General features: G+C 45.2%; 1 protein-coding gene across 1 annotated transcript; it reads left to right on the top strand.

Annotated features, from left to right (window-relative positions):
- Window positions 1-138: 138 nt before the first annotated feature.
- Window positions 139-24520, top strand: LOC138267275 (growth hormone secretagogue receptor type 1-like). Its single transcript, XM_069216131.1, has 2 exons — window positions 139-919; window positions 23358-24520. The coding sequence occupies exons 1-2, from the start codon at window positions 139-141 to the stop codon at window positions 23672-23674; spliced, it is 1098 nt and encodes a 365-aa protein (XP_069072232.1). The 3' UTR covers window positions 23675-24520.
- Window positions 24521-24783: the final 263 nt, after the last annotated feature.

Below are 24783 nucleotides of genomic sequence, written 5' to 3'. Positions count from 1 at the left end.
TGATGAATTAAGCTCTAAGCTCTCTGGCTGATCATGCCCCAGCAACTTACAGATGGCTAGAGCACCACAACACGTTCCAACTAATTGAGAGACTAACTGGAAAACTAACAGAAAGTTTTGAAATTCTTCCTCACCAGAATGTGTTTCACAGATGATAAGATTGTTAACACAGCTGAAGAGCTCAAGGTCGCCTCCTTTTTCTGCTCTGAAGATCGTGGCAACACCTCTCTCCACAAAGATGTGACCTTCTACTCCTTCCCCTTCCCTGGCCTGTGTGTTGTCACTGTCGTTTGTATCTTGCTCTTTGTTGTTGGGATAGTAGGCAACATCATGACCATCCTCATCATCTCCAAGTCGCGTAACATGAGGACTACCACCAACTTGTACCTTTCTAGCATTGCTCTGTCAGACGTATTAATTTTGCTCTGTATGCCGCTGGACCTGTACAAGATGTGGAACTTCCGGCCCTGGAGGCTGGGAGATATGGTTTGTAAGCTGTCCCAGTATGTGAGTGAGGCCTGCACATACTCCACTGTACTGCATATCACAGCCCTCAGTATGGAGCGCTACCTGGCTGTCTGCTACCCACTCCAGGTCAAAGTCATCATCACTCGCACCAAGATAAAGTGGCTTATTGTGATGCTTTGGGCGGTGGCTCTGTCTAGTGCTGGCCCCGTCTTTGTACTGGTAGGTGTGGAATTTGAGAATGGGACTGACCCAGCGGAGACTGGAGAGTGCAAGTGCACCAGCTACGCTGTCACATCAGGGCTTCTTAACATCATGATGTGGGTGTCTAGTCTCTATTTCTTTGTTCCTGTCTGCTGCCTCAGCCTGCTGTACAGCCTGATTGGGAAGAAGTTGTGGAGACGAAGGAGAAGGCACCGCAACCGGAGCAATACGCAAACAGTCAAAATGCTTGGTAAGTGCACTCCACAAAGGGGTTGGGATTATTTGCATTAATGCTTTGTGATACAGTCACATTTTTGCACTGTTCATAGGCATGGCAACCTAGTATGCCGAATAAAATCCAACCCACACATGTCCTAGCCTGGCCTGCTGCACCCTTTGCTACTGAAGTTAAGACCTGGGTAATACAAATATGACACTAAGATGGGGGGAATGATTTGAGTGTGCTTAAAAATATATTAAATCTTCCATCAGTCCCACTTATTAAAGGATATTATAAATCATATAAAAGAATACAGCACACTTTCACGCATTAACTTTGTTGCATAGCATATTTGTAAAAATAAAGGGTTGTTTTCAATACACTGCAATTTGCCAGTTTACATTTTCTAGCAGAATTGCAGAGGGCGTTATTAAAAAAACTATCTACAGAGCATGCTTCAATTTCCTGAAGAAAGTCCAAACTCCAGAGTAATCTTCTGCATATACATTTCATCAATCCAAATAGATGCGGCATCAGGAAAAAATATTCTCCAGGCACTCCTGGTAGGGTCTCATGTGGAGGCGAGCATTGGAAGTGAGGTAGATGCAAGAAGCCATCGATACTAGAAGAGATTAGACTATTCTTGCCGTTGAATGAGGTGCTTTCTGGAGAGCTTGACATTTTATGAGGATCGATAAATGTTGCTCCTCCAAAGGAACCACCTTTCTTTGGATGGTGTCGATGGTGGCTCCTAAGTAGTGTAACCTCTGGACAGGTGATGACGCTGACTTGTTAAGGTTAGCCCGGAGGCCCAATTGTTGAAGGAGTTGGTAAGTCCAATTGAAATGGAGTTGGGCTTCTTGGGATGTGGATGGCTTTATGAGCCAATCGTCTAGATAGGGATAGACGAAGATTTGGTGCATTCTTAGATGGGCTGCCACCACAGCTATGGATATGGAGAACGTTATGGGCGCTGATTTGAGGCCAAACGAGAGCACTGCAAATTGGTAATGGTCTTGTACTACAAGAAACCTTAGGACTTTCAATGCTTCCTGGCAATGCGAATGTGGAAGTGTGCATGGTGAAGGTCGATGGAGCAGAGCCAATTTCCCTGATGAAGTTAGGGATATATCTGATGTAACACCAGCATTCTGAATTTCTTTTTGCAAATCCATTTGTTGCCAATTCCTAGATCGAGAATGGGTCTGAATTTGTGCTTGCCTTTCTTTGGTTCTAGGAAATACCTTGAGTAAATCCCTTTTCACTTTAACCAGTAGGAACTGGTTCTATCGCGTTCTTTTCCAATAAGGTGTTGACCTCTGCCCTAGGAGAATCGAGATGTGACATGGAGGGCTTCGGTGGAGTAGAAGGCAATGGGTTGGTAAACTTGAGACAATAACCATTTTGTACAATATTCAGAACCCATGTGTCTGATGTGATGCGTTGCCACTCTGTCAGGTAATGCAAGATACTTCCCCCTACTGGAGGGGGTAACGGAAGAGGGGGAAGTAAAGACTCAGGGCTTAGACACAGATGGTTGGCGTCCTCCTTGAGTGGTTTGTAGAGTGGAACGACCGCACATTTGTTTGCGTTGAGTATAGTATGATCTCTGAAGTTGTTGCTGTTGTTGAGATCTTGGTGGTACCCAATGCGGTGTTTGCACTCTCTGTGAGAAGAACCTGCGGTTGTAAGGACGGAGCAACTTATGCTGCTCTCTTGGTTTTCAATGCCTACAACTTTAGGAGTATCTAGTTCTGATTTCATTCTAGACATCTAATCATCAGCGTGAGAGCCAAACAGAGTACAGCCTGTAAATGGTAGGTTCTGTATTCTCTGCTGTGCTTCTGGCCCACAAGGGTGTTCTCAAAGATATTCCATGGCATTATCCATGTGGAGCCAGAATCGAAGAATCCGGCGCTGTGCTTATAATTTGGTAGGAAACCATAGCCCCCTCACTATTGATTGCACGGAAATCTTTTTTATCTTTGGGAAGGTGGTCTGCAAATTGGAGGATGGAGTCCCAGAGAGCACAGTCATATCTGACCAAGAGAGCTGTGGCACTCTCTGTCTTCATCATTGGGGGATGTTGAGCAGACTTTCCGACCTGCCGCGTCTATGTTTTTGCTCTCCTTATCCGGTGGAAAAGAGGATGAAGAAGGGGAAGAATGTAATTTCTTGGCGGCTACAATAACAACCAAATCCGGTGCTGTGTCTGCCCTCAGAAATGAAGGATCTTGGTCAGGAGGACAATATTTCTTTTGAATCCTAAAAAGTGTGGGCTTCGTTGTGGCTACAGGAAGGAATAAGTCCATTGCTGGTACCAGCTGAAGCAAGGGCCTTGCTGATGATCGCTGATGTAAGGTCTCAAAAATTACTGATGTTGTCGGCATAGGTACTGCCTTAGGGATATTAAGGGGCATATTTATACTTGTTTTGCGCTGAATCTGCCTCATGTTTTTTTATACGCAAATCTGATGCAAAACTAACTCCATATTTAAAGTTATGGAGTTAAAGTCATTTTTTGGAAGTGGAAACCTACCTTGCGTCAATGAGATGCAAGGGAGGCATTCCTGTGCAAAAAATGACTCTGGCCTTAGTGCCATTTTCATTCCATGTGTTAAAATCATGCACGGGGAGGGGTAATTTACCTTTCTACATCGCACTGAGTAACTGTTTTAGAGTTTGGATTTCCTATGTAGGGCAAGGCTGAAGGCTGGATCCAAAGAGGTCTAGGCGTCGAAAGATTCCAGTGTCAAAAGAAGAATGTAGTGTGACCTACAGTGAAATCAGGTAGACAGACTGGTCTTGGTCTCCCGGTGGTTCTTCAGGTAAAAAGTTAGAATTTTTTTTTAAGCCCCACGTTTTAGGGTCAGTCAGAAAGGGATACACTTTGATCACAGACAAGGGTCCAGGACCTTAGGGTCAGCACTTGGGGGTCAATACTGACTCCAGCAGAGGTCAGCAGCACAGTCCAGGATAGATCTAATTGGAACTGGTCAGCTCGTAATGGAGGAAGAAGGCCTAAGTTTATTGTGTCCCTGTAGGACAAGCAAGAGGAATCCTTATGATCCTTGGAGTCCACCTCTTTGTTCTGGCACCACGAAGGAGTGCAGGTCCAGGCTTCAAGGTTCTTCTCAGGTATCAAACAGCAGGTCCTTACCGCCTCTGTTTTTCAACAGGTTGAGAAGAGATCTGAGGATGGTATTGAGGGTGTCACATTTATGCCCAGTGCCTCTCTGTTGGTGGGGAAAATCCTGGCCACTCCCTAGCCAATGGAATGAAAGTTCCCAGAGATGACCCCATCCACTTATTAAGCACTTCCTGTGTATTTTACTGTAAACTATCCCACAGTGCACGTCTCTACCGAAATCCAACATGGCAAAATCGTTGTTTCCCTGGTAAGAGCTTCCTGTGCCCACCCAGAGGGTTGGCTATGGAAATGGGCAAACCCTTCTATTTGGTCAAACCAGTTATGGGATAGCTGTCCCTTCTCACTGGGCTTGGAGGCAAACTGACTAGGAAGATAAAAGGAGGAAGGCCTAGGTGTGAGTTACATCTGCCAGTGAGAGGGTAGACATCGTTTGAAGCTCAAGAAGAGGCTAGGCACAGCCCCCAGTCCATCCTGCTTTTATTCACTGTTGGGAAGTAATCCACAGCTCACAACAGGGGAGCAATTCACCAGTAAAGTGACTCAGGACACTGGCACAGAGGCACATTTGGCTTAGGTAGGAAAATGGCAACTTTGGATTTTAAAATACCATTAAAATTAGTTTTTGAAGCATTTTACTAGCTATCCCCAAACCGAAATTAAATATAAGTTGACATAATATAACTCAGTGTTTTCCTATGAGACAGCCAGCCTTGCTTCCGTGAGAAACAACCACAGAGGTTTTTTCACTGTCAGGACATGTAAAACATTAAATATACATGTCCTGCTTTTTAAACACACTGCACCCTGCCCTATTGGAATTTGGGGCCACACGTATGAAAAATAGGAACTGAGATTTCCTAATGTACAAAAGAATGGTCTCCTAAATAGCATTCATAATGGGTTTGCAAATCAACCATCCTCATGAATATTAATAAGGTAGATCTCAATTTGTGACTCATTTGCAAATACAGGCATCATAGGGGGGTGGCTCGATGGGGTCAGGAGACCACTGTCGGGTTGCTTTAATAAAACAATATTTTTCTTAAAATGTAGCCCATTAGACCACTGTCTGCCCTTAAAAATATTTCTTTCCATTTTCAAAATGGAAGGGTCTCAATGGGTCCTTACCATTTGCAGATGGGTTACTACCTCATTCAAGGAGTTAGTAAATTAATAATGTCTTGCGAATGGAATTCAGTCGTGAAACATTAGTACACCCCATTCAGATTCAGTATTTGGAAGAGACGCCCAAAACACGTCCCTTCCACATACCGAATCACAAACAAATTGGAATTCGGTAATGTGCTACCAAATCATAATTTTTGCTTTGAACACAAGTAAAAGTTTTTTTGAAGTCTGAAATAGCCCGATCGGACCAAATGCTTTGTACATGAGTATTAAAAAGGAAAGTTTATGCCTGTAAAAAGGCTTATTTTGGTAGGTTGAAATGTCAGTGTAAAAGTGCACACATAGGCTGCAAGGACAGGCCTGACACATGTTTTACAATGAGTGTTGCAGCCCACTTCTAGCATTTAGGGCCATATTTATACTTTTTGACGCAAAACTGCGCTAACGCAGTTTTGCGCCAAAAAAATTAGCGCCGGCTAACGCCATTCTGAAGCGCCATGCGGGCGCCGTATTTATTGAATGGCGTTAGCCGGCGTTAGTCGACCGGCGCTGCCTGGTGTGCGTGAAAAAAAACCACGTACACCAGGCAGCGCCGGCGTATGGAAAAATGGCGTTTGGGCGTCCAAAGATGGGGCAAGTCAGGCTGAGGCAAAAAAATCGTCTTAACCCGATTTGCGCCATTTTTTTTGGGCGCCCAGACGCCATTAACATGACTCCTGTCTTAGCAAAGACAGGAGTCATGCCCCCTTGCCCAATGGCCATGCCCAGGGGACTTCTGTCCCCTGGACATGGACATTGGGCATAGTGGCATGTAGGGGGGCACAAATCAGGCCCCCCTATGCCACAATTTTTTTTTTTTTTTTAAACTTACCACAACTTACCTTTTCTTCACTGGGATGGGTCCCTCCAGCCTTGGGTGTCCTCCTGGGGTGGGCAAGGGTGGCAGGGGGTGTTCCTGGGGGCTTGGGAGGGCACCTCTGGGCTCATTCTGAGCCCACAGGTCCCTTAACGCCTGCCCTGACCCAGGCGCTAAAATCCGGCGCAAATGCGGGTTTTTTAGTCCCGCCCACTCCCGGGCGTCATTTTTGCCCGGGAGTATAAATCCGACGCAATAGCATCGGAGTAATTTTTTAAGACGGGAACGCCTACCTTGCATATCATTAACGCAAGGAAGGTGTTCACGCAAAAAAATGACGCTAACTCCATGAACTTTGGCGCTAGACGCGTCTAACGCCAAAGTATAAATATGGAGTTAGTTTTGCGTCAAATTTGCGTCGAAAAAAACAACGCAAATTCGGCGCAAACGGAGTATAAATATGCCCCTTAATGTACAGGCCCTATATACATTCTAGCCCAGATTTAAGAGGGCCTAGTGCCATCATAACAGCACATTAGTGTCACTTTTTTACGCTAATGTAGCGTTAGATAACCAAAAATGCCATGCAATATTTACAAAGTGGTGCAACGCATGCATTGCACCACTTTGTAACCCTTTGCACCACATTATGTCTGCGCCAGGCAAAATGTATGCAAAGGAGGCGTTTCCCCCATTTAGGGGGGCGGGGAAAAAAAAAATGTTGTAAAAAAATGTAAGAGATCTCTTTGTGTCATTTTTGTCATCACTTTTAAAGCCTGCTCAGAGCAGGCGCTAAAAGGAGGCTCCCATTGTTTACAATGGGCCTCTGGGTGCTTTGCAGGATTAGGGTCAACATTTTCCTGCAAAGCACTGAACTAGCGTAAACAATTCTGACACTAGTTTCCTAACTACCGCCATGGTGCCCCGTATATTAAATAACCTGCACACATGGTGGCATTTGGGGGGGGGAGCAAGAAATCAATGTACTAGGTTCAGCACCACTTTTACTAAATATGCTCCTTAGTTCTATACTAGGTGCCCACAAGTAAATTAAATGTGCCAATTAAGTGTATGCCAGTTTTACCACGTTTAGAAAGGAGAGCCCATCACCTCACTACTGGTTAGCAGGAGTAAAGTGTGCAAATTCCTTTGGCCAACAAAAATAGGTTCAGGTAAAGAAGGAAAAAATCTGGGGGAATCTGGGGAAATACCACATACACTATGGTAATTTTCATTGCAAAGCCAGTAAATAACCACAGGAACAGACTTTTCATATCAATCTGTTGGAATTGCGGGTGATACGTCTGGCTCTCAAGGCCTTCCTCCCGTCCCTTCGCGGTCAGTCAGTTCAGGGTCTGATGGACAACACTACTGCAATGTGTTATATAAACAAGCAGGGAGGAGTAGGGTCGTATCTTCTCTGCAGAGAAGCTCTGCGTCTCTGGTCCTGGCTTCAGGACCATCAGATTTGCTTGATAGCAAGTCATCTGGCCGGGGTGCTCAACGTGCATGCGGACTCTCTCAGTCGGCATCTTTCGGCTGATCACGAGTGGCGTCTCCATCCAGATCTGATCCTGCACGTCTTTCACATGTGGGGTTCTCCGGGATAGATCTACTTGCCACTCGGGAGAACGCGCACTGCCCGTTATTCTGCAGCCTCCAGTATCCAGTGCAAGGAACTTTGGGGGACGTGTTTCAGGACTCTTGGTGCAACCAGTTGCTTTACACGTTTCCCCCCCATACCCTTGATTCTTCGAGTTCTGAGGAAGATTCGCCAAGATCGGGCTCAGGTTATTTTAATAGCCCCGGATTGGCCAAGAAGGGTGTGGTACACGGACCTTCTCCAACTATCGGTGTGCCCTCTGCTCCTTCTCCCTCTCAGGGCAGGCCTCCTCTCGCAGTAGCAGGGGCAGGTTCAACACCCCCAGCTCCAGAGCCTGCACCTACATGCCTGGAGATTGAACGGGGCAACCTGAGTTCCTTTTCTCTCCCACCAGATGTAGTGGATGTTATTTTATCGGCCAGGCGACACTCCACTAAGTCAGTTTATGCCGGCAGGTGGGAAAAATTTGTGGCTTGGTGTGGATAAAAGCGAATTGATCTTTTGAAGGCTCACCTTTCTGATATTGTATTATTTACTTTGGACTTAGCAAAGAAGGGTCAGCCCTCATTGTTTAGATCATCTATTGTGGTTAGGTTTCTTAAGGGATTACTTAATAAGTTTCCTTCCTCTCCTTTTCATGTGCCTCAGTGGGACCTAAATCTTGTTTTAACCTTTTTAATGGGGTCACCATTTGAGCCCAGGCACTCTTGCCCGTTAAGGTTTTTAGTGCTTAAAACAGTTTTTCTTGTTGCCATAACCTCGGCTAGGCGGGGTAGTGAGCTTCAAGCTCTGTCTGTTAAACCCCCCTTTACCTTGTTTTTCCCAGATAAAGTGGTGTTGAAAACCAGGGCGGCTTTCCTGCCAAAAGTTGTCACACTTTTTCACATATGGCAGACTATTACCCTTCCATCTTTCTACCCTCCTCCTCACCCCTCGAAGGAGGAAGAAAGGCTCCACCACTTGGACTCTAAAAGGGCGCTTCGTTTTTACACTGAAAGGACGAAAGACTTTTGCCTGGAAGATCAGCTGTTCGTGGGTATATTGGACAGAGGAAGGGCAGAGCAGTCCATAAAAGAACAATCTCCAGGTGGGTTATCCTTGGTATCAAGATCTGCTACTCGTTGGCGAAAAAGGTTCGCCCTGAGGGTATCAGAGCCCATTCCACCAAGGCTAAGTCTGCTACTTCGGCCCTGGCAAGGGGGGTTCCGGTGGTGGATATTTGCAAGGCAGCAACTTGGGCGCCCCTCCACACCTTCGCAAAGCATTTTTGTTTGGACTCTGAGGTTCAGAGGGACGGCCATTTTGCACAATCTGTGTTGCATGATTTCTTGGTGTAATCAGACAGGCACCCACCTCCGAGTGCACTACTGCTTTGGGACTCTATTCATAAGGTGAGGAATCCACAGGTAGTTGTATCCATCAGAAGAACAAGTTACTTACCTTCGGTAACACTTTTTCTAGTGGATACAATAGCTACCTGTGGATTCCTCACAGTCCCACCTGCCTCCCCGTTGCCTGTCTGGTTGCACTAGGATATGTGGTTGATTAGATATATGTATATATTGATATTTTTCCTGTATATATATAAATGATGGTTTTGATTTTGTTGTATCATGAAGATTTTGTGTATATATGTACTTATTGGAGTTATTTTGGAGTTGGTTTTCACCTGTTTGCCTCAAAGGCACATAAAAAGTGGGTGAAACTGATATCAGCATGCCGGCGAGGACCTCTTATTGGCACGGTGATGTCCGACGGAGTCGGGTGGAGCCGTGCAACTGTGACATCCTCGTCGACGTGGAGAGCTGGGAAGAAGACTTTCCATCGGATGCTGTCGCAAGGGTGAATTCATAAGGTGAGGAATCCACAGGTAGTTGTATTCATCAGAATGCACTTATCAGGAAGCTAAACCAAACACCAAACCATCATACAAGCCTACCAATCACCACACTGAAGTACAACAGCAACCTAGCTCCAACAAAGACAGCTGCACTATTCAGCAGAGTGGAAACTGCCACCCTACAAAGCAGCTGAAACTCAAGCAGAATCATCCTCTCCAAAAGCTTTCCTGGGATCAGAAAACAACCATCCCTCTGTGCCCCCACTGCAGATCATGCCACTTGCATCATCACAGTGCAAGACAAGCCCGCAGCAGAGTACCTAAGTGCACAACCCTAATTCACACTACCTCCAAAGTAGAGAAGTAGAACATAAAATCAACCTAGACATACCACAAGACTAGTGAACAAACACAATAAAAATGAACAGAACATTCACAAAAGTCAAAAAAAGAAAAGCAGATTAGGCTCTATGACACTACACAGGAGTACAAAAGACCTATATCTCCCATTCAGGATAAATGGAAGGTAAGATGGATTTGTGGAGCACTGCTTCTTTCCCACAAGGGTATCTGGGCGCTGATAACACACACAAAGCACCATACAAAAGAAAATTACATATACTCACTAAACCTTCTAATGTTACCTACCATGACAAAATTCTGATCACACTAGATTTATCATTGCAACAAGCACTATCAGACTGAAAGTAAACATAAAATGCCAATCACAATAAAAATACAATCTATATTGTATCAGTACAGAACAGCACACATGCAGTCAGGAAAGAAAGGAGAAATGAAAATATTGATCCTTTTAATGCCTGCTTTCAATTGGCATTCATTTGTGATGCAAAACTCTGTCAACTAAAATTAGTAAATGAGGTTTTGTGTTAAAAAGCAAAGGTGGTTGCATTTGAAAGCCCATGTCCCTCCCAGGTAATGCCCCCTTGATGCAGAGTAATGCAAAGTAGTGCTTTACGATGCTTTGCATACATTTTTGGCAACTTTCCAATGCAAAACTTTGCACTAGTTTGCGTCACTTTTGTGACGCAAACACATCACAAATGTTTGTAAATCTAGCCACATGTCTCTACAGAAAAAGTGCAGTTTTGTATTAGGAAGCAAGAGGGCCAGATCTCCAGAGGGCTCGTGCCAACACCCATATCCATAGGGGACTTGAACATTAAGAAGGCGGTGCTATCTGGCTGCACAACTTATACTCCTTCAAGTTTGGTTCTCCCTTAAGGCAGATACAAAATCAGTGTTCTTGAACAGGGTGGTGTTGTGCAGGTCCTTATGTGATGTACTGTGGCTACAAATTCGATGCCAGGCTAAAAACGCATACATAGGAGCCATACGGCCTCATTACGAGTGTGGGGGTCTTCAGACCGCCACGCTTGTGGTGACGGTCTGGCTGCCACATTAAAACCCTGACGGTCAGACTGCCAGGATTTCGCCGCCACCGTTAGGGTCTGTGATCCAGGCGGTGCGGATTATGACCTTGTTCTCCACCAGACTTTTCATGGCGGTAACACTGCCATGCAAAGGGTGGTGGAGAACAGGTGCAAGGAGCCACAGGGAGGCCCCTGCACTTGGCATGGCCACTGCAAGGGACTCCCTGCAAAGCAGACAGTGAACATTGCAACGGTGCTGGTGCACCCTGCGGTCTGCAGCATTGCAGCTAGCTCGATTACGATCCTGAGACAATGCTGTAGCCTATTTCCCACTAGTACATCAGGTGGAAGATGAGGTTTCTGCCCGCAGAACTAGCAGGAAACTCTTACTAACTCTGGCGGATTGGTCGCCAGGAAGGCGGCGGCCACCCTGTCAGGAGTTTGCCGGACCGGCTCTCCCGTCCACCAAACACTTATTTAGGCCCATGGTATGTACATAAAAGAGGACCTTAGGAAAGGTGTATAGAGAACTAGTCCTCACTACTTAATCTTTAATTTCACCAATTCATCAGAACCCCAAATTTACCACAGCCCTATAGAAAAAGGCCTTTTAAAGATGGAGGAAGAGTGGCTGCTATATATTGAGTGGGTTATTTCACAAGGGAGAGATCAAATATTCCCAACAGCGCAAGACAGATTTTGACTTCCCAGTAAACAACAGATTAACCTATGTTCAGGTAAGGCACTATGTCATGCACCCCAATATAAAACCTATGCTGATGAAAGATCTTACTGACTTTGAGGCATTTATTAAAAAATAGATTACTTAAATGAAGTGGAAATTTACAGAAAACATTGGAATTAATTCACAGAGAACCACAGATGACAAAGAATGGGGCAAGCTGTGAGGAGATTTAATTGCCAATCACATAAACATCAAACTAAGGGTAGCACTTACAAATTGACGCACCACTAGTATCTCACCCCATAACGTTTAAAATAAATAAATTGCAATGTCAAAGATGAATGCTGGTGATGCAGTAATTTAGAGGTCTCAACTTTGCACATTTGGTAGTTATGTACTAAACAGAGACACTTCTTAAAAAGAGGTTCTTAGCAAAAACAACAAATAGTTGGCGTTTGGACACTAGATACTCCAGATGTGATCTTGCTTGGCCTAAGAGACAAAAGAGACATATTCAGAGGCCCAGAGAATACTGGTCAGTCATTTTCTTACTGCAGCAAAAACTAAAAGCCTCTCACTAGAAACCGACACCAATGCCCTGATTTATACTTTTTGACGCAAACCTGCATTACCGCAGGTATGCCTCAAAAAGTATACCGACAGCTAGCGCCATTCCTGGACGCCAGCCGGGCATCATATTTAAGAAATTACACTAGCTGGCGGTAAGTCCCAATTAGCGTCAAAATAAATTACGCTAACCGGGTGGGGGAGGTGTAGGAGAAACAGGAGGTTGTGCGTCTAAGAATGGCGCTAGTCAGGTTTTAGTAAAGACAGGAGTCATGCCCCGCCAGCCCAACGGCCATGCCCAGGGGACTTATGTCCCCTGGGCATGGCCATTGGGCACAGTGCCATGTAGGGGGGTTCAAGTTAGGACCCCCTATTGTACTTCCATTTTATTTCTTCTAAAAACGTACCTGGGATGGGTGTCCTCCAGGTGTGGGTGGGGCTGGGTGGGGGTGTCCCTGGGTGCAGGGAAGGGCACCTGTGGGCTGTTTCCATGGTCTCATGGAAATGACCCCACAGGTCCCCTAACGCTTGCCCTGGTCCATGCGTTAAATAATGGCGCTAAGCAGGCTTAGCGACATTATTTAAGGCCCTCCTTCTCCCGTGCGTGATTTTGGCACGGGATGATAAATTAGGCGCAAGGGCCTTAGAGTCATTTTTTGCCCAGGAACGCCTACCTTGCATCTCATTGACACATGGTAGTTTTCCACAGGCAAAAAATGACGTTAACCCCAATATTTCGACGCTAAACGGGTGCAGCATCAAAAAACAAATACTTACCTTCGGTAACGCTATTTCTGGTGGATACAATAGCTACCTGTGGATTCCTCACCTTATGAATTCGTCCTTGCGCCAGCATCCGACGGAAAGTCTTCTTTCCAGCTCTCCACGTCGACGAGTATGTCACAATTGCACAGCTCCACGGGACTCCGTCTGACGTCACCGTGCCAATAAGAGGTCCTCGCCGGCGTGCTGACCTCAGTTTCACCCATTTTTTACGTGCCTTTGAGGCGAACAGGTGAGAACCGACTTCCACAATAACTCCAATAAATACATATATACATAAAACCTTCATGATGCAACATAATCAAAAACCATCATTTATAATTACAGGAAAAAAAATATCAATATACACATATATCTATACAGCCACATATCCTAGTGCAATCAGACAGGCACCGGGGAGGCGGGTGGGACTGTGAGGAATCCACAGGTAGCTATTGTATCCACCAGAAAAACCGTTACCGAAGGTAAGTAACTTGTTCTTCTGATGGATACAAACTACCTGTGGATTCCTCACCTTATGAATAGAGTCCCAAAGCAGTACCGCACTCGGAGATGGGTGCCCATCTGAATACACCAAGAAATTCTGTAAGACAGATCGTGCAAAATGGCCGTCCCTCCGAACCTCAGAATCCAAGCATTAATGCTTTGCAAAGGTATGGAGGGACGCCCAAGTTGCCGCCTTGCAAATGTCCACCACCGGGGCCCCCCTTGCCAGGGCCGAAGTGGCCGACTTAGCCCTGGTGGAGTGGGCACTGATACCCTCAGGAAGAACTTTCTTTGCCAGTGAGTAGCAAACCTTTATACAAAGAATGACCCACATTGGAGATTGTTCTTTTATGGACTGCTCTGCCCTTCCGCTGACCAGCATACCCCACGAACAGCAGATCCTCCAGGCGAAAGTCTTTTGTCCTCTTAATATAAAAACTCAGAGCCCTTCTAGGGTCCAATCGATGGAGTCTCGCTTCCTCTTTAGAGGGGTGGGGAGGAGGGTAGAAAGAGGGAAGGGTAATAGTTTGCCCCATATGAAAAGGATTGACAACTTTCGGCATTAAAGCCACCCTGGGAAAAACAAGGTAAAGGGGGGCTTTACTGAAAGGGCTTGAAGCTCCCAAACCCTACTAGCAGAAGTTATAGCGATTAGGAAAACAGTCTTAAGGACCAAATACCTTAAAGGACATGAATGCATGGGCTCAAACGGTGAACCCATCAGAAATGTTAAAACAAGATTTAAATCCCACTGAGGCATATGAAATGGTGTGGGAGGAAACTTATTAAGCAAGCCCTTAATAAATCTATTTACAATCGAAGATTTAAATAAAGAGGGCTGGTCCGGGAGGCAAAGAAAAGCCGACAGAGCAGCCAGATAACCTTTAACTGTAGCCACTGAACAGCCTTTCTTTGCTAAATCAAGAGCAAATAACAAAACATCTGAAAGGTGGGCATTCAAGGGATCTTTCTGTTTCTGTCCACACCAACTCACAAATTTTGCCCACCTGCCGGCATAAACTGACTTAGTGGAGTGTCGCCTGGCCGATAAAATAACATCCACTACATCTGGTGGGAGAGAAAAGGAACTCAGGTTGCCCCGTTCAATCTCCAGGCATGTAGGTGCAGGCTCTGGAGGTGGGGGTGTAGAACCTACCCCTGCGACTGCAAGAGGAGGTCTGCCCTGAGCGGGAGACGGAGCGGAGGGCACTATGAGAGTTGCAGAAGGTCTGTGTACCACACTATTCTCGGCCAATCCGGTGCCACCAAGATGACTTGGGCCCTGTCTTGGCGAATCTTCCTCAGGACCAGAGGAATCAAGGGTATGGGGGGGAAACGCGTAAAGCAACTGGCTGTCTCAGAGTATTTGAAACGCGCCCCCCAACGCTCTTTGCATCGGATACTGGAGGCTGCAGAACGACGGGCAGTGCGCGTTCTCCCGAGTAGCGAATAGATCTACCTGCGGAGATCCCCACATTCCGAAGATGTACTGGACCAGGTCTGGATGGAGACGCCACTCGTGATCAGCCGAGAAGAGCCGACTGAGACTCTCCGCACGTACGTTCAGAACCCCGGCCAAATGATTTCCTATCAAGCAAATCTGATGGTCCTGAGCCCAGGAGCAGCGCCGCAGAGCTTCTCTGCAGAGAAGGTACGACACTACTCCTCCCTACTTGTTTACATACCACATCGCTGTAGTGTTGTCCGTGAGGACTTGAACCGACTGACCGCAAAGGGAAGGGAGGAAGGCCTTGAGAGCCAGACGTATCGCCCGCAGTTCCAACAGATTGATATGAAACATCTGTTCCACCGGAGACCAATGACCCTTGATCTCCAGATCCCCCAGATGAGCACCCCACCCTAGAGTGGAGGCATCCGTAACAACTGTGGCACTGGAGGTGGTAGTGAGAACGGCCTTCCTTGGGAAAGGTTGCCGTCCACTGCCCACCATTGGAGATCCGCTGCAGTGTCCCTGGAGATCCTTATCGATTCCTCGAGATCTCCTTTGTGCTGAAACCACTGACTGCGGAGGCACCACTGAAGAGCCCTCATATGCCAGTGCGCATGAGTGACCAACAGAATGCAAGAAGCAAACAGACCAAGCAGGCGTAAGACCTTGAGGACTGGAATAACTGCTCCATTTCGAAACATTGGAATCATCGCCTAAATGTCCTGAATCCGCTGAGGTGGGGGTAGGCCCGATACAATGTTGTGCCCAGTACTGCCCCTATGAACAGGAGGTGTTGAGAGGGCTGCAGGTGAGTCTTGGGCACGTTTACCGAAAACCCCAGATCAAACAACATCTGGGTTGTCACCTGCAGGTGATGCAGCACCAGCTCTGGAGACTTGGCTTTGACCAACCAATCGTCCAGGTAGGGGAATACCGCTATTCCCTTCCGCCTGAGATGTGCTACAACCACCGCCATCACCTTTGTGAAGACTCGAGGTGCTGAAGTAAGCCCAAACGGAAGGACCGCAAACTGGTAGTGTTGCGACCCCACCACAAACCGGAGATACTTCCTCTGCGACTTGAGTATAGGGATATGAAAGTACACATCCTGCAAGTCGACAGACACCATCCAATCCTCTTTGTTCAACTCCGTAAGTACCTGCGCCACAGTCAGCATTTTGAATTTCTCCTGCCTGAGGAACCAATTCAAAATTCTCAGGTCTAGGATCGGCCTCAGACGTCCGTCCTTCTTGGGGATCAGGAAATATCTTGAATAACAACCCTGAGCCCTTTCCTGCTCTGGAATCAACTCTACTGCACCCTTTGATAACATGGCCAGAACCTCCTGTTGCAACAACAGGAGATGGTCTTCTAAACAAAACGAGGGGCGGGGGGGCAGGGGGGGAGGAGAGGAGGGAACTCCTGAAAGGGGAGAGCATATCCTTTTTCCACAATATTCAACACCCAGGAGTCTGTTGTTATCAACTCCCACTCGCGGAGAAAAAGACGAAGCCTTCCCCCTACAGGAGAGGCGTGTTCGATAAAGTGGGGAAAACTAGGGCTGCTTCCCCTGCTGTTGTCCACCAGAGTAAGAGGATGATAATGAAGGGTGCTACTGGGCTGCCCCTCTAGCTCTAGCCCTCCCTCGCCCTCTAAAGGATCGATAAGATGGATTGGCAGGTTGTTAGGCCGAGTACTGGGGCCTCTGAAAAACTGCCCCACGACCAAACCCTCTGAACCTGCGAAAAGGCCTATAAGGGGCAGCAGGGGTAGCCTGTAAGCCTAAGGACTTTGCTGTAGTCCGACTGTCCTTAAAACGTTTAAGGGCAGAGTCTGGTTTCTCCCCAAACAGCCTTTCACCAAAGAGCAAGTCTAGTAAGGTGGTCTGTACATACGAGGAGAATCCGGAGGACCCCAGCCAAGCGTACCTCCTTGTAGAAACAGATGTCCCCATTGCCCTGACAACTGAGTCCATTGTATCAAGGCCAGATTGTATAATCTGCTGCGCCGCAGCCTGTGCATCCGAAAAGAGTGTTCCAAAAGGCCTCTGTGCATCCTGTGGCAGATCCCTGACCATAGCCTTGGCCGAGCCCATAAGGGCATGGACATACCTGCCCAGCACACAGGTAGCGTTTGCAGCCTTGAGCGCCATGCTGCAAGACGAAAAGATCTTTTTCGAAGACCGTTCCATTAGTTTGGACTCTCTATCAGACGGGACTACAGGGAATGAACCAGGAGCAGTCTTTGTGGAGCAAGACGCTTGAACCACTAAACTGTCCGGGGTTGGATGGCGTGAAAAAAAACCAGGATCCCCGGGTGCTCCCCTATGCCTCCTTGCTACAGCTCTATTCACAGCTGGAGACGAAACTGGTTATCCATAATACTTCTGGACTTTGGGGCTGCACAGTCACAGTAGGGCTCACCTCCCAATTACATCGACGTCTAGCAGATGGAGACCTCGAACTCTATCGGCTCCGTGTCGATCGGCACCGTGAGTCATGGCTACGACGCTTCTTGTGCCTCTTTGAAGAAGCATGAGATGAAGCCATCTTATGGCCTTTCTTCTTAGCCTTCACTAAGAAAAGCTTGGCCTTTCTTTCTTTTAGTGCCTTAGGGTTCGTGCTCTGGCACGAACCACACCCCTCGACATCGTGCTGAGAGCTAAGACACCAAAGGCAGTCCCCAAGCGGATCAGTGACCAACATCCGACCACCAAATTCATTACAAGGCTTGAAACCCGATTTTCTCAGGGGAGACATTGTAACTACTAAAGCTACACTCTATCCAACGAGCCAGGAAAAAAACGTTAGCGTTGAAGGCACGGAAAAAAGGAAACTGACGTCAGCACGCCGGCGAGGACCTCTTATTGGCACAGTGACATCAGACGGAGTCGCGTGAAGCCATACACTTGTGACATCTTGGTCGACGTGGAGAGCTGGGAGGAAGTCTTTCCGTCAGATGCTGGCGCAAGGACGAATTCATAAGGTGAGGAATCCACAGGTAGTTTGTATCCATCAGAAATATAAATATGGAGTTAAGTTTGCGCCAGATTTGCGTCAAGAAAAATGGCTCAAATCCGGGGCAAACAGAGTATAAATATGTCCCCAAGATGGTACACTAAATTGAGGCTAGGGCTAGCAATGGAAAAGATAATGTATGACATAGCTCAACAACGCAAAAAGTTCTAATCAATATGGCAATCACTGATAGATCTTCTCACAAGCACTGCATGCATTACAACTAGACCACACAACAATTGAGGGCACTGGGCACTGGCACTGGATCTTAATTACTGAAGTGGAGCTAATACTCAAGGTCAGATATGGGAGACGGGGCTATACTCATATTCACTTTTCTGACATTATGAGAAATGTGGGTGGTGGAGAGGGCTTGAAATTGGGAGGTTTAATGAAATTAAATGAGTTGTGCTATGAAATATAAATATGACGAAATGTGACGAGTCTGCTATGCTATGTAATTGTCTTACCTCACTAATAATTGTTTTCAAACTAAAAAATGTACGTGGATTAAGAGTATTTTTAATTGTCTTGGATGCATGCTTACGGGTATCTAGAAAAATGTATTGTTATAATAAAAGCTGTTTAAGGAGGCTAAATCACTGGCTGCAAAAAATAGCCTATTTATTCCTTATGGAAAGAGAAAATAGACAAGGGTGACTTTTTAAATTACTTTTGTTTGGGTAGGCGCTGGATGTCCTGGCTGCAACAGTCTGTTGCAATAAGTAAGTTATTAACATTATTGAGTGTGGGTAGCGGCCGTGACTCCTGAAAGGCGATGTCTTCAGTGGGTCATGCTGCCTCTCCCCTCTCTCCTCAATGGTTGTGGAGAGCGTATTACTCTTTGCATATCTGCATTTATGGTGTATGCCAAACTGTTCTGGTATGTGTCGTACATATAAACAAAGATGTTTAACCAGATCAGGATAGAAGCATATTTTATTGAGACACATTGACACAGAATAGGTCGTGTGACCAGTAACAGTGTTGTTTGCTGCGGTCTAGTCAGTGTAACATGCATTCTGTGGGATAGTAAACTTTGTTTTCTCATTTTATGTACACTTATTATGGCAACAGTATGGAATTTGGTCTTGCCACAGCAGTAAGAAACAAGGGCCCATATTTATACTTTTTGACGCAAACCAGCGCTGGTGCTGGTTTGCGTCAAAAAATGTACCGCCGGCTAACGCCCCAGACAGGCGCCTTATTTATGCATTGACGTTAGCCGGCGCTGCGGCCTGGTTAGAGTGGGAAAAAAAATGACTCTAACCGGGCATGGTCTTTGGGCACAGTGGCATGTAGGGTGGCCCAAGTTAGCCCCACCTATGCCTCCAGGGGTGGGCAAGGGTGGCAGGGGGTGTCCCTGGGGGCAGGGAAGGGCACCTGTGGACTGCTTCCATGGTCAGAGACCATGGAAATGAGCCTACAGGTCCCTTAACGCCTGCCCTCACCCAGGTGTTAAAAAACGGCGCAAATCAGGCTGTGCGCCATTTTTTAAGGCCCGCCCCCTCCTGTGCTTCAAAATGACGTCGGAGAATAAATAAGGCGCACATGCTTAAAGTCATTTTTTGGACGGGAATGCCTACCTTGCATGTCATTAACGCAAGGCCGTTTCACGCAACCAGAAAATGACGCACACTGCTGAATTTTGACGTTCGTGGGGTCGGGCGTCAAAGTATAAATATGGTGTTAGGTTTGCGCCGAATTTGCGTCAAACATTTTGACGCAAATTTGGCGCAAACAGAGTATAAATATGCCCCAAGGTTCATTAGTACTCATGTTTTATGTAACATCTGTTATTGGGCTACATTTATTTTTATTGGCATGGCTTAGACGTTTTAAAAAACAAATTTATCCACTTCTTCTCCTTTGCGGAAATATCACTCTGGTCTGTCAAGCAAGGGCTAAAATTTAAATTCACAAAACATTCCCATTTTAAGTCCCATCGGAAAGTTTTCTCTGCAATACAGAAAAGTTGGCTGAATAGAACTAAAACAAATTTAGTAGAAAGTTAGAACTTAATTCAGAAAACTTGTTTTTCATTAGTTTGTGTAAATCTGTTCAGTAGTTTTTTGAGAAATTAGCATTTATAAAGTTACTTCGATGGGCATGAGGGGTTAAACATCAGAAAAATGTTTAGGATATCTGGACCGTTCTGTCCAGATATGCATTGATTCATGTGGATTAGTCAACCTTTTAACAATATAATGTAGCAACTACAACTGATATGTTGTAGCAGCTGTTACAGGACTTACATACACAGCCCCGCATTCTGAGAATGAATAAGAAAACATCAGAGGTAGAGTAAACACATTGGCCCATATTTATACTTTTTGACGCAAAACTGCGCTAACGCAGTTTTGCGTCAAAAGAATTAGCGCCGGCTAACGCCATTCTGAAGCGCCATGCGGGTGCCGTATTTATTGAATGACGTTAGCCGGTGTTAGCCGCCGGCGCCGTCTGGTGTGCGTTAAAAAAAACGACGTACACCAGGCAGCGCCGGCGTAGGGGAAAATGGAGCTTGGGCGTCAAGAAATGGGGCCAAGTCAGGTTGAGGCAATTTTTTCGCCTCAACCCGATTTGCGCCATTTTTTACGACTCCCAACCCCCATAGAAATGACTCCTGTCTTAGCAAAGACAGGAGTCATGCCCCCTTGCCCAATGGCCATGCCCAGGGGACTTATGTCCCATGGGCATGGTCATTGGGCATAGTGGCATGTAGGGGGGCACAAATCAGGCCCCCCTATGCCACAATTTTTTTTAAAAAAAATACTTACCTGAACTTACCTTAATGTCCCTGGGATGGGTCCCTCCAGCCTTGGGTGTCCTCCTGGGGTGGGCAAGGGTGATAGGGGGTGTCCCTGGGGGCATGGGAGGGCACCTCTGGGCTCCTTCAGAGCCCACAGGTCCCTTAACGCCTGCCTTTTGCAGGTGCTAAAAAACGGCGCAAAAGCGGCCGTACGTCATTTTTTTTGACCCGCACACTCCCGGGTGTGATTTTTGTCCGGGAGTATAAATCCGACGCACATGCCTTGGAGTCGATTTTTTAGACGGGAACGCCTACCTTGCATATAATTAACGCAAAGTAGGTGTCCACGCTAAAAAATTACGCTAACTCCATGGACTTTGGCGCTAGATGCGTCTAACGCCAAAGTATAAATATGGAGTTAGTTTTGCGTCGAAATTGCGTTAAAAAAAACGACGCAATTCCGGCGCAAACGGAGTATAAATATGCCCCATTGTGATTCCCAGGGGAATATGAGGGCAGCTGCCATTACAGGACTCAGGAACGTTTCCCACTCAAATGCATTGTAGTGAAAGCCCGTCTTTGAGAGTCTCAAAAGGCAAAACATATGAAGAGTGATAACAGATTTTTGTTACTATGTAAAATTTGTTGTCATACCATACTAATTTTATATATTGTGGAATGTTTCAAAGTAATTTTACCCTGTGAAAAATGTGGACACTCTGCTGAGTTTTGATGAACCATATTTGAGAGAAAACGTTTTTCTCTCATGATTTTTTCATAGATGTTGCGGAAAGTAATCCATACATTAAAATGGGAGCACATATCTACAAACTCACACCATCCTCCTCAGTCTTTAGGGTTGCTGTATGTCTGTTTTTCATCAGTGTAGCTGATATTTTAATGTCTCAGCAAATACAAACATTACTAAAATTGCCTAAAGCTGCTTCTTAATCCCTTTCACTTTAAATACTTTAAATATTAAATAGATGTAAGCACTTTGTAATGTGTTCTAGAGCTATTCTAATGGTTCCTGTCATATATTTAAAGTAAACAGGCCATGTAAAAAATTAATACAGATGAACTTTATAAAGTTATGTTTAAGTATCATGTCTTAGACTTTGCAGAATCCTAAAATGTCAACAAATGGACAGTATTTTTCTCTGGGGAAGGTACTAACCCTATCAGCCATGTGAGAATAATATTCTGAGAAAAAATGTACTTCCAACAGCAGCAGCAGTCTGTCAGTTATTTCCCCAGTGTTCTAGTGCAGAGCCACTACTACCGTGTTCTACTGAGTAACTACAGCACTAACACTCTCTGTTAATGACAAAAGTGTAAAACGCTGGATTGGCATCTTTATGGAATCAAAGTCGTAAAACTGAAACCATTTTTCCACAGAGAAACTGCAGTAAACTGAGAAATGACAGGTTTATTTTTGTCACATAGTTCATAGTTAGTGCTCCAGAAAGCTAAAATCAGAACACATTTTCTATGCATTCTCAAACATATTCCTCATCTATGCCAGTAAAAACTCTGAAATACAGACTAAAACTTCCAATACTAGCATCAGTCTGTAACTTAGTGCCCTGCTAATCAACAGCAGGTTCACCACAGACTTATAAAGAACTAGAGCGCTAACTTTTTAGATTCGAGACAAACGTGAGGCACTTTGGACCACCATTTTGATCGACTACGATTTCAGGCTGAAGTGAATGAGATGTGTTAGTGCAGATATGAAACAAGTAAGTTAAAAATGTAAGAGGAAGAATGGGTTTTAAGTGATTTTATGTATAATGTATTTTGAAATGGGCAAAAAACAGTTAAAAGGGAGACATCTGTGTCAGTACAGCATCCCTTTTGCACATCTGTTTATTCACCCTACCCTTCTTCTCAGTTACTTAACAGCTCCCTAACTTTAAAATATTAAAACGTTTGATAGACAAACTTTATGGGCAGCGGTGTTTGGGTGCCCACAGCACAATCCTTCATCAACAAATGTCAATGTACCCAAGACAGAAAAATACAATTCAAATCCAGGAAGAATATTTCACAGGCATTTATACTGACAGATGCAACATGTATTACCTTAATTAATGTACACCATAAACTTTCACACACATACAAGAGAGGAAAACGTTTTAGGTATCAACTCCAGGTGTGTGCAACAACCATTTATAATCGTTAACAGGAGAGAAAGATTGACAGATCGACACACATCACTGCCCTCCAAGTGTTTTTCCTGAGAATGGTACTCTCACATCTGGCATTCAACGAAGTCTAGCCAACCTTCGTACTCAGCACAAACCTTGTTGCCTTCAAATGGGTGAATTGGAAATACTGACCACCTGCTACACAAATGTAATTTGCCCTATGTAATTAGGTACAACAGATGACTTCTAATTACTGTTTTATCAAACGTCAAACTATGTTCATGTAATCTGCACATGGCGGCAAGTAATGGTTCCTTCTATGTAAAAAGATGTGCTACCTCCTGTGATTAGGTCCATGATCATTAATATTTCCAAATGGAAAAATAAATATTTGCATATATGCCCTAGAGCCTAAATGGGAGGAATGGTATATATGAGGATCGAGGTGCTTTGTGAAGTACTCTTTGTGTTTCTGTTGGCAGAGGAAATGCAGGTTAGTGTTCAGATACATTAGCAATCAGGATGTGAGAAAGAGTCTTATCCTCCTGTAATAAAAAGCAGCTATGGTTTGACAGGACCAGTAACTTGTCCTACCCTTTGTCTTCACAGCTGTTATAGTGCTTGCCTTCGTTTTATGCTGGCTGCCCTTCCATGTGGGCCGAAACCTCTTGTCCATAGCTTCGGGAACATCTGAGATGTATGTGGTGGCCGAGTACTTCAGCCTCCTCTCCTGTGTGCTCTTCTACCTCAGCGCAGCCATCAACCCAGTCCTGTACAACACAATGTCAGCACGTTATCGGGCCTCAGTCTGCAGGATGCTACGGATTAGGCACTGCAGAACCATGTCCCGCCACAGAGAGTGGTGCACTGTATCCAGTTGGCATCAAAGCGTCAACAATAGGCAGAGACAGCATATCGAGCTGTAGGCCTTATTCCTTCCACTGAAAATTGGACTGCTTGCCTAGTCACTGTTCCCTCTTCGCTATTTCAGATTCAGCGAATTTTTGAAAATCAATGTTGGTAGGAATGTTGGTGTGGTGCATGACCCCTGCAGGAACCCTTGGTGCATTACAGAGATTGTATATAGTGTCTAAGTAAGATGCAGTTATTGAAATCAATTTGAATTGAAATTAAGATGGAAATCGGGCTAATTGCGAGTGATGAATCGCAATCATTTGCTTTTATATCACCCTATACAAATTCTAGGCTCATGGGTAGAAGTTAGATTTTTTGGCAATGTTCAGAAAATTACTTCATTTGGGAGGCATGGAGCAGAGCACGGGCACTATCCAGATACAAGAGTATGATGGAATGAACAGCAGTTCTGAAGTCATTCTCTGGGGGAAATGGTTTCACTTTCTTGTGGAGAGAGAGAGCTGGTAACTGGGCAGTGTTGGGTGTTGTTAGTAATGTGTTCCTTGAGTTAACACTGGTGTCAATGGTGAGTCAGAGTTACTTGACATTGAGTAAAAGTTGGGGTTCAAATCCATCAAGGTTTGTGATGATGTTCCAGGTTTGGCCTAGATGTTGCTTGTTGTTCTTGGAAAATAACAGCAATTTTGTTATAGTAGGTTTAAGCTTTAGGTAGATACTGGAACTCCAGGTTTATTTAAGGTACAGGGGATGTTCAATTATAGCTTTGTGTTGAATTTGAATGTTGTTATGATATTGTAATCTGTGGGAAGAGCCCTACGGGTCTCCATTTACATTTGCTGAAAGTGATTGCTAGCAATGATTAAAAAAAACAAGAAGCTTGTTTAACATTTGGGCTCATCTTCTAAAGATAGTGATGCACTTATGAAAGCATATAAAAATAAAGGTATTGATCTGAAAATAGAAAAGCATGGTAAATTGTTTTAAAAACTTGAAAATTATGAGCTGTGTTTCTTCTTGTTTGTAAAAACTTTGCACTGTCACCAAACTGATAGGATCTATCAACACATCACGAATATAGGGATTATTTTTATTATTTAAAACTATTAGAAGGGAGGGTTTATTGCAACTATAATTGAACAACAGATGCTCCCTTTAACTT

Source organism: Pleurodeles waltl, chromosome 12 (genome assembly GCF_031143425.1).
Source record: "Pleurodeles waltl isolate 20211129_DDA chromosome 12, aPleWal1.hap1.20221129, whole genome shotgun sequence".
In the NCBI taxonomy this organism is placed as follows: Eukaryota; Metazoa; Chordata; class Amphibia; order Caudata; family Salamandridae; genus Pleurodeles; species Pleurodeles waltl.
This window is presented reverse-complemented; position numbering and strand designations above follow the sequence as displayed.